At 39.0% G+C, this 10,788-nt stretch overlaps 1 protein-coding gene across 2 annotated transcripts in view; it reads right to left on the bottom strand.

Moving 5' to 3' along the window:
* The window catches only part of SYTL5 (synaptotagmin like 5), a 238,301-nt gene that overhangs the window by 111,871 nt on the left and 115,642 nt on the right, over nucleotides 1-10,788 (bottom strand). The window contains exons 8-11 of one of the 2 annotated variants that reach the window (XM_023763930.1): nucleotides 8,135-8,241; nucleotides 6,085-6,177; nucleotides 5,424-5,489; nucleotides 1,325-1,503 (exon numbers count right to left, since the gene is read on the bottom strand). In XM_023763930.1, the coding sequence (XP_023619698.1) occupies nucleotides 1,325-1,503; nucleotides 5,424-5,489; nucleotides 6,085-6,177; nucleotides 8,135-8,241 (445 nt within the window). The remainder of the gene's footprint in view (nucleotides 1-1,324; nucleotides 1,504-5,423; nucleotides 5,490-6,084; nucleotides 6,178-8,134; nucleotides 8,242-10,788) is intronic. The other variant, XM_023763935.1, reaches the window with a different exon arrangement.

The raw sequence follows: 10,788 nt of genomic DNA, 5'->3' as shown, positions 1-10,788 counted from the left end.
TTTAATTTTCCAAAATCTTTAACGAACTCATAAACTCAACACCAACCAAATACGCCAATAAAAAAAAAAGTGGGCAGACCACCCTAAAAATATAAGCTATCCCAAGAAGACATATGAACAGCCAATAGTTATATGAAAAGATGTTCAACCTCACTGGCAATTAGGGAAATGCAAATAATAACTACAATAAGACACCACCTTACACCTTTTAGAGTAGCCTTTATCAACAAGACAAGCAATAACAAGTATTGGAGAAGTTGTGGAAAAAAGAAAATCCTCATTCACTGCTGTTGGGAATGCAGACAACCACTATGGAAAGCAGTCTGGCAATTCCTCAAAAAATTAAGAATATAGTTACTATACATGCCAGCAATCCCTCTTCTGGTTACATTCCCTACAACCTGGAAATCATGTATTCAAAAAGATATATGTACCCCTATGTTCATTGCGGCTTTATTTACAGTGGCCAAGAGATGGAAACAACCAAAGTGTTTTGCAATAGAGGACTGGATAAAGAATATGTGGTGCATATGCACAATGGAATACTACTCAGCCATAAGAAAGGATGAAATAGTGCCATTTGTAAATTTGCAACAACATGGATGGACCTTAAGAACATTATGCTAAGTAAAATAAGTCAGTCAGAAAAAGCTAAGAACTACATGATTTCACTCATATATGGGATATAAAACTGAAAGTCGTGAACACAAACAGCAGTGTGGTGGTTGCCAGGGGGAATGGTATGGGGGAGAAGAGGATCCTAATATAAGGTGACAGGAGAAGATTTGACTTTGGGTGATGGGCACATGGTGCAATATACATATCTTATAACATAGAAAATCACATCTTAAACCTATATATTCATGTTGACCAATGTCACCCAAAAAATTTAATTTAAAAAAGATAAATAAGCTTAAAAAAGAATCCATAATAATAAAAGCGTAATATGCTAATTAGACCCGACAGCTGAACAACCTTCTGATGTCATTCCGATGTCCTTCTGGATGAAGCCGCCATGGCAGGGGCCAAGGCAGAGGTGGTTAGGGGTGATCAGGCAGGCAGGCAAGACTTTAAGAGCCAGTGGGAGGTCTGACTGCCAGTTTAGGCCTGATCCCACAGGGATCCCTGTGGAATTGGACCTAAACCCACAGTCGGACATCGCCTGAGGTGTCCCGGATTGCTAGAGGGTGCATGCTGGGCTGAGGGACCCTCTCCCATGCATGCATTTCGTGCACCAGGCCTCTAGTCTTCTATAAAAGAAACACATATACTGACAAAAAAATGCAGCAATTGAAATAAACAGCAGAATATGTTATGTGCTTACGCATCTGTCCTCTGTTTCTTTTCATCTCCTATGGCCAGATTTTTGCAATTCTTGACAAAAATATGGAGCCCGCCAGTTTTGTAGCAGTAGCTGATGTGGAGAAGGATTTCACCACTGACCTTCACATTGCCATAGTCTCCTGTTTCACTGTAAACACTCAGCATGCTATTAAGGCTGGCCTAGAATAAACAAGATAGAAAGAGGAGTCCTATCTATATATATAAAAAGCCAGCAACCGGAATGCCGTAATGACTGGAACAACCAGTCGCAATGATGCCTACTGCGGCCAGCGAACTGGCTCAATCAGGGGGTGGGGCTGGCCAACCAACCTTCTGAGGCCCCTCCCCCAAGCCGGCCCCACCCATGATTGGCCACTCCCACCCAGATCGAGGGCAGGGTGACCGGTCAACACCCCCCCTCGTGGCCCTTCCCCCTGGCTGGCCCCACCCCTGATGGGTCCCACCACCCCGATTGGCCCACAGCTCCTCCCCCCAGCCAGTTCCACCCTCAATCAGCCCCCCAACCCATTCTGGGGCAGGGCCAGCCATCCAACCACCCACAGCCCCTCCCACAGCTGGCCCCACCCCTGATCAGCCCCCACCACCCCAATGGTCCTGCGGCCCCTCTCCCCAGCCAGCTCCATTCCTGATCGGCCCTCACCACACCAAACAGGGGTGGGGCTGGCTGGCCAACCTCCCATGATCCCTCCTCTGGCTGTTGACCCTCGATCAACCCCCCCACCCTATTCAAGGGGGGCAGCTAGCTCACAGTCCACAGACCCTCCCCATGGCTGACCCTGCCCCCAATCAGGCCCCCCACCCCAATCGGGGGCAGGTCCTACTGGCCAATCACTCACCGCCCCTCCCCCCAGCCGGCCCAGCCCTAATCGTGCCCCAATCGGGGCGGGCTGGCTGGTTAACCTCCGCTGCCTCTTCGTCCCGGCAGACACAGTCCCGATCCGCCCCTATTGGGGCCAGGCCAGCTGGCCGGACCCCATCCATGCATGAATTCATGCACTGGGCCTCTAGTGTTATACTAATGATCTCTTCACAAAAACCACCCCTTTCATTCAATTATAATTCCTGTTCTTTATAATCAGTAGGGAAATCTATGGAGATGGAAGAAAGCAAAAATCACTTATTCGCTTAATTTTCTCATTGCATAAAATCCAAACCTGAGAAAGGACAATAAGATCTAGGACCATTAGTAATGAAGGCAGGAAACTTGCTGAGAGGAGAAGCATTGCTCTTTTGCATTAGTGAATAGCCTTTGTTTATTCACTTTTCTAATGAATATGGAGTCATTGAGGCATTTCCAATCCCATCTCCTCTCCAAATCCCTGTAGCTTTCTCATTTCTCATTGGGAGGCTCAAGGTCAATATACTTCAAGATCTAGAATGCATTCACCAGGACAAACAAAAGCTCATCTATTTGTTAGTAAGAGCTACAAAATTCTCCCTGGTATACCTCCAGAGAGCATCTCATTAGCCTCTGGAAAGTCATAACTGCAGTATTAACAAGGCACCCCTCAGCAGCTGTGTGGCCACCTAAGTAATGTAGGACCCTGGCTTCCTAAACCTCTGTAAAATATCAACCCACAAAATAGAACACTACGGTAACACACCAACCAATACATAAATTGTTTTAAAAAGTCCAAATCTCCCAGAATGAATTAAGTTCCTGATGAGTCACTAATTACGAGAGACATATTTTCAATCAAATGTAACAAAATTATCCTTTAGTGCCATAAGCAAAAACTCTATCTTAGCAGCATGACTAGCACAAAAGACCACCTGAAAGGCTTTCATGAGTGACTTAACAGTCTCAAAAGTCTTGTTTGTGAACCACTGGGAAGTAAGGACTATGGTAAATGCAGAGAGGTTCCACTTTTGACTTTTTCATATATATATCCCTTAATATTTACTAATATATATATATATATATACACACACACAGGGTGAGGGAAAAGTGGGTTTACAGTCATGAGTATGGGAAACAGTTTATTCCTGTATTATTATTTATTCATTATTGTATTAATATCCATACAACAACTGTAAACTTTCTTTAGCTACACCCTGTACATATATAAAGTCATTACATTCCTCCAATCACGAAGAGTAAAGACGATTCAAAGAACAGGATGTGGGTCATATGGCTAGTATCTCTTCTAGGCTTAATTCAAGGGCAAGAGCAAACCAAGGATGCCATAATTAGAGGCAGCCTGCCATATCCACAGGTTACACATCAGGTGGATACCGAGGGAGGACTATACTTGGAAATTATAACTTAAAGAGAGCCAGTGAGTGACCTAATTTGTCTTTCCTATTCATAAAATAAAGAAATAGAATTGTCATGGTAGTAGGTGGCTTTTATCAGTGCTTTTCAAACTATAATTGCATATAAATCACCTGAGGATCTATTAAAACAAGTATTCAGATCTATTCTATCTTAGGTTGGGTCTGAGATTTTGCTTTTCTACTAGGTCCACAATTTCCAAACTGTTTGTCGAGGAATTCCACAGCACCTCAGCAAACTCACAGGGGCACACAAGTATTTTAAATTTACAAGGGAAACATAGTGTCATCTATCAGACACCATAACAGTAGTTTGCAGTATCAACATTAAATTACATTTTATTCTTTATAAAGTCCTATCTGTGAGAAATTGAGTTTTTGGCAGTTGCTGTCACAAAACACAAGTATTGCATAAAAATCAATGTAGAACAAGAAATTAGCCCTAGCCGGTTTGGCTCAGTGGATAGAGCATTGGCCTGCGGACCAAAGGGTCCAGGGTTCAATTCCAATCAAGGGCACATACCTCGGTTGCAGGCTTCTCCCTGGCCGGGGCCATTGTCAGGGGTCATGCAGGAAGCAACCAATCAATGTGTTTCTCTCACATCAATATTTCTCTCTGTCTTTCCCTCTCTCTTCCACTCTCTTTAAAAACCAATGGAAAAATATCCTCTGGTGAGAATTGAAAAAAACAAAAATGAAATTAAAGTGGTGCCGTCCAATCAGATTCCAAGATTTAACAATTCATGTAGTGCCAACAGACACACATATCCTATTAGTAAATATTAAGGGCTATTTAATAATGGAATAAAATATTATTTTTCTCTCAGTTTATGTATATTATTTTTTCAATTGGCTAAATTGTTAGGATACCAGTGCTTATTGTTTTATTTATTTTTTACCTAAATAATTAATAAATTGGCTATTCAGGTATTACTTTTGGTCCAGGAGCACCATGAAAGTATCACTGAGATACTGCAGGCTCCCTGAACTGACAAAGTTTTAGAATATCTGTTTTAGGTAATGCAATGTTGCTGGTCCATGAACTATCATTTGAGTTTCAAGGCCTTCAAGAATAAACCCCAACCTCCTCATGTTATATATGAGAAAATTCTGGCTCACAGAAATTGTTGGCAGCGCCAAGACATACAACAAGCTCTGCAGATTTTTAGTCTGAGGACTTCCCTAACATACCTCACACTATTTCCTTGTATCACTAATTCGTGGCTCACCACATCGTTCTGTAGCCACTATTCAAAGAAGTTCCTCTGTAAGCAAGGGGCCCTATAGATGGAAGAAAATTTAAGAACTCACAAATGCTTAAGCTTGGGAGAAATTTAGGCAGTTAAGGAAATTTTACTACTAACCAAACTTTATGCTCTTAACCAAGCCAATGCTGTGATTTAAAATAGAGCTTTCTCTTGCTCTCACTCTCGCTCTTGCTCCCTCCGTCCGTCCCTCCCTCCCTTCTACTCTATCTAAAAGCAATGAAAAAATATCATTGGGTAAGAATTTAAAAAAATAAAATAGAGGTATTTATTCTAAAGGTATCTCGTCAATGGTAAATAATTTTGGACCATATATCTTTTGACTAGTCCTCATATTCTAATGTTTAATGAGTGTTTTTTGGGAGGGAATACTTGGATTTTGATCATTTTATTTACCTTTTAAAAGAGAACCTCTGGTTAATTGAATACAAATCAGAAAAAGCTATATGCTGGAAAATTGCCCACCTAACCAGATTACCTGTACCATAAAATTTGTGAAGTATGGTTGGAAAGAAGGAAAAGGAAAGATTGAAAACTCACAGTGTCTGAGTCAATATCAGGCACATTTAGGTAGGTCCATTTCTTGTCAGAGCCAGCTTGAGAATTCTTTAAGGATGTCACACAAAGGTCAAAAGGAAAAAAAGGTATTAAAATAACAGATAGAAATTAGAGAAGCAAAGAAAAAAGTTACAGACATATAGATGGGTAAAAGGTAGCAGGTGTTCCTAAAGGCTACCTCTTAAAGAAAGCCTGAACACTAAAGTAAGAAGGGTCTTTATTCTGTTGGCAGTGGGAAACTATGGACACTGTTTGAATAGGAGAGAAACCTGGCTTGGTATGTGTTTTAGGAGAGTGTCTGCCAGCAGTGTGGAGAACAATTAGGGAGTTGAGAGAATGGTGGCAGGGAAATGTATCAGCAGAGAATTGAGATAATTTATAGGCTTGAGCTGAACTAAGGACTGAAGAGGTCTTAAAGCCTATGTGAGGACCAAGGAAGAAGAGGGAAGCAATGAGAAGCCTTAGGAAAAGTCTACACAAAATTAGACCAAAAAGTACTCTGTGGGCTAAGGACAAGTGGAAGACTATAATGACTTAACTCACTAACAGACATTGTCCCAAGAACATCCATATGCCCTTTGGAAGTGAACAGAAAATCAATAAGAGAAAGAATAAACTTCCAGTGCATTAGAGAACTGCTTACTCTTGACAGGCCACTTGCTAGGCTGTGGGTGTTTGCAGAAAACCTGGAGGACACTACATCATCAATACTTTCTTCAGTTTCTTCCGAGGAGTCCTAAGGAAGGGGGCAAATATCAGTGGTTTGGTTTACTGTTTTCCTAGAAAGTCATTTCACTCCCCAAATCACTTTCTTTTTAAAATACCTGAAAAATCATATACAAATATCTAGAAATCGCCCTATTCTAGGTTTTCCTCTTTTGCTATCCATTCAACCTGAATTATATCATCAGAGGAGTGGGGCCTCCTTCCTAGTGGAAGCTTTATGGAAAGAGAATGGAATTTAGAATCACACAGACCTGGGTGATATCTAAGGTGATTTACTTTGGGCAATTAAATTATTTTTTAATTAAAAAGTGTTTGATCTGTGCATGTATGCATTTGTGTGTGTGTGTGTGTGTGTGTGTGTGTGTGTGTACTGTCAAGATGGGTGCTCCAGGTGACACTCCATCCAACTGAGCCACCAGCCAGGGCTAAAATCATATTTCAATGGTTTATATTAGTTTTAAATTTGTATTTTTATTAGGTATGACTGTTAAATTTTGTCAATAGTTTTCAGCATCTAGCAAAAATAGTTTTGTATTTTCTCCTTTAATATATTGAAATATTAGCTATGTAATACATATTTTTACATAGATTAATTCTTCCATTCATTCTTAGAATAAAACTTAGTTATCCTTATTGCTATATTTTTCATTCACTGCTAGCTTTTACTTGTAGTTTTTAAATTGTTTTTAAATCAAATTTGAGAGTGAAGTTTATAATAGTTTAAAACTGTGAATTTGAAGATTTTTTAGAGTTTTTAAGATCAAAAACATTTTTATAATATTGGAATTAACTGTTCTGTAAAGGTTGAGTACAAGTAAACTTTGAAACCATTTGATCTCATTATTTGCTTCCTTTTTTTTGGTGGTGGATTTTAAGATACCTATTATTTATACAACTAGTGGCCCAGTGCACAATATTCGTGCACGAGGGGGTGTGTCCCTCAGCCAGGCCAGCACCCTCTCCAATCTGGAACCCCTCGAGGGATGTCTGACTGCCAGTTTATGCCCAATCCCTCTCACAATCCGGGACCACTGGGTCCCAATCACTCGCCTGCCTACCTGCCTGATCCCCCCTAATGACTCTGCCTGCTGGCCTGCTCACCCCCCAACTTCCCCCCCTGCTGGCTTTCTTGCCCCCAACTGCCCTCCCCTGTTGGCCTCATGGCCCTCAACAGCCCTCCCTGGCCGGCTTCATGGCCCGCAACAGCCCTCCCTGGCTGGCCTCATGGCCCCAAACTTCCCTATCTGGCCAGCCTAATGGCCCCCAACTGCCCTCCCTGGCCAGTCTCCAGGAAGGTCTCCCGGTCTAATTAGCATATTACCCTTTAATTAGTATAGATAGTAAATAACATTGAGTTTTAGAACTGTAACTTTCCTGCCTTGCTTTGGAAAAATTATATTATTGTCATTTAATACTTGTGTTATATCTTTCTTCCATGGAGTTCAAATTGCATTATAGCAATTATAGAACTCAGAATATCACAACATTAGAAATGGAAGTAACCTTACCAATAATCTAATTCAACTTTCTCATTTTATAAATTAATTTTCCAATAATTTAGTCTTAATCAAGAAAATAGTTTATTGAGAGTAACTTGAGATGTAGAAATGTTCATATAAAATACATAGTCAGATTAAATCCAGTAATATTTCATTTAGAAAATGTTGATATTTCCCATTTCCCAGGTTTAGATTAAGTAATGTGCTTTTAGGTAGGAATTGAAATTCCCAACAGGTGTTTCTTAAGGATAATCTTTCCAGATTAATTTGATTACCTCTGATTACCTCTTACCTTTACTAAATCATTCCTTATTTATTTTTGTATGCTGGTTGTGAAGACTAATAGAAAGAGATTATTGTATATCCTCACTTTACCCTCAACTCATCCTCATGTAAAAGTGGACAAGTTTTGAACAATATCATGCTTTTTCCCCATGATCATTGGACTCTTTTCTGTATCCAACTTACCAAATCTTTGTCTAAAGCCCCAGGGACATACTTGCTTCTTAAATTTACAGTATCCTTTAAGTCTTCTTTAAATGACCCACTCAAGTCTAACTCAGATTGACTCTGGTCTGGGGGAAGGAAGAGAAAAGGAAAAATATGAATCACCTTATTTTCTAGAAGTTTTCACTTTTCATTGTAAATCTTTCATCTTTATTCCAATTCTTTGTAGGCATGGGACATAGTATTATGAAAGCAAGTGTCAGACTTAGTAACTTTCTGCTGTTTATGCTAACATACTTTCATTTTAATAACATTTTGAAATTCCCTTGAACTGAATTACCAACACTGATGTATTCATTTCTCCTTTGATCATAGGAAACTAAATGCTCTATTACAAAATGCTAATTTTAAGGTGTTTAAGTCTTCTGTTTTGCTCATAGATTTTGAAAAACTCTCTCAGAATGGACCCTTAAGCTAAGAAAAAATAAAACATTAACCTTTCTTGATTTTAAAATTTATAAATCAAATAAAAGGGAGTGGCTACAGGTAAATGGGAGAAAATTCTATTTTCTTTAGGTACCAGAACATTTTATAATCAGAAGAATATCTTTCTTTTGAAAATATAAGTTAAAGAACTATACAGTAGTCAGTAATGCTGTGGAAAAATTATCAAGACACAGTTTATTTCCACAGAATAGTTCTATGTCAAAGCCCTGCTGATGTAGATATCATTGCTTATAAATAAGAAAGATTTAAGAGAGCAATCAAATAAATAAGTTTGAAATGGTAAGTGATATAAAGTAGAAGTATTTAGCATAGCACCTGACACAGAGTATATATTCAATAAACAGGAAGTGTTCAGTAGTGGAAATACAGTCTAGGACAGTGGTTGGCAAACTGCGGCTTGTGAGCCACATGTGGCTCTTTGGCCCCTTGAGTGTGGCTCTTCCACAAAATACCATATGCGGGCGTGCACATACAGTGCTATTGAAACTTCGTGGCCCATGCGCAGAAGTCGTTTTTCGGCCTGGGCGAGTCTATTTTGAAGAAGTGGCGTTAGAAGAAGTGGGGGGTGTCGGTTGGTCGGGCGACAGGAGATGCGGTGCAAGCGGGCCAAGGGATATGCAGCGCGATTCATGCACGAGCTGAGTGAGCCAGTCAGTCAGCAGTCTCATTGTGCAGTGGTTAGTGCTAGTCGTGTCTGCAAATCGTGCGTGGGTGACAAAAGTACCTACTCGAAGCATAAAGTTACCTGTATTTTTCCAACCAGCTGCAAATCCTACAGGTATTTTTGTCATCAATTTAAGAATTGTAATTCTTTTGTGTTGGTGGCTTTATTATTATAAAATGAAACATTTTTTTAGGTGCCCTGTTTGAGATGGCTACAAAGAAGAAGCAAAGAAAAACGGAAGACGAAAACCGTGAATTTAAAGTTGAATGTACCTACCTATATAGTTTAAGTTTAAAAAATTTGGCTCTCAAAAGAAATTTCAATCCTTGTACTGTTGATATTTGGCTCTGTTGACTAATGAGTTTGCCAACCACTGGTCTAGGAAGTTCACTTCTAGCCTAGTTTAAAAGTTTTCATTTAATAGGTGAACTGATTTTCTAATCCTAAGCAAAATGCAACAATAACCACACTCATTTAGAAAACCTTTTGGGAGCTACCTGTCTAGGAGAGACTCTGATTCAGCATACAGAATCCAGATTTAGGCTTTATGCAAATATCATCATTAAGTAACAAGTAACATTTTCATGTTGAGAATTTTGTCATGATTTTAATTCTATATATGGGACATAAACTTCATAATTATGACCAATTTCTCTGAAGAGTTTCTTTATTCATAGGTAATAAAATTACAACATAATATCTGCTACACTGGGTTATTGTGATAATGAAGTGAAATTATATATTTGAATGTACCATATAAATGAAAGGGGTTATTAATACCTTAATACTGCTTGCAAATAATTCTTTATTTAAACCACAAAATGGTTAATTTTTTCTAGATATAGGGCATTGCTGACCACCAAATCAAGAAGAATTAACATTTATGTTAGAAATTAGAATTTAAGTTAAACATGCATATTAAAAACTCTAAGATAATCATTAAAAGAGAAATGGTGTATATACTAAACTAGAAGGAAGGGAAAAAATGGAAGGGGTGGGGAGACATCAATATAGAACAGCATTTAATGCCCACAAGAGAGTAAGCTACACCTGATTTAGTCATTTTGTACAACAGAGCAGTCATATTGTAAATACTCAACCTGTGGGTCGCGACCCCTTTGGGGGTGGAACGACCCTTTCACAGGGGTCACCTAAGACCATTGGAAAACACATATATAATTACATATTGTCTTTGTGATTAATCACTATGCTTTAATTATGTTCAATTTGTAACAATGAAATTGCGGGTCACCACAACATGAGGAACTGTATTAAAGTGTTGCGGCATTAGGAAGGTTGAGAACCACTGATCTAGAAGAAGGCAGTAGAGAAAGAATAAAACCTAGAACAAAAGCGAGGTGAATGGAATATATAAAGTAAGATAGTAGAATTAATCCATACCTACTGGCAATCAAAATTAATGCAAATTGACAAAACTCAGATAAATTTTATGGTATGTAAATTATATTTTAATAAATCTGTTAATTTTTAAAAAGTTGATTTA

Source organism: Myotis lucifugus, unplaced genomic scaffold (assembly GCF_000147115.1).
Source record: "Myotis lucifugus unplaced genomic scaffold, Myoluc2.0 scaffold_4, whole genome shotgun sequence".
Classification (NCBI taxonomy): domain Eukaryota; kingdom Metazoa; phylum Chordata; class Mammalia; order Chiroptera; family Vespertilionidae; genus Myotis; species Myotis lucifugus.
This window is presented reverse-complemented; position numbering and strand designations above follow the sequence as displayed.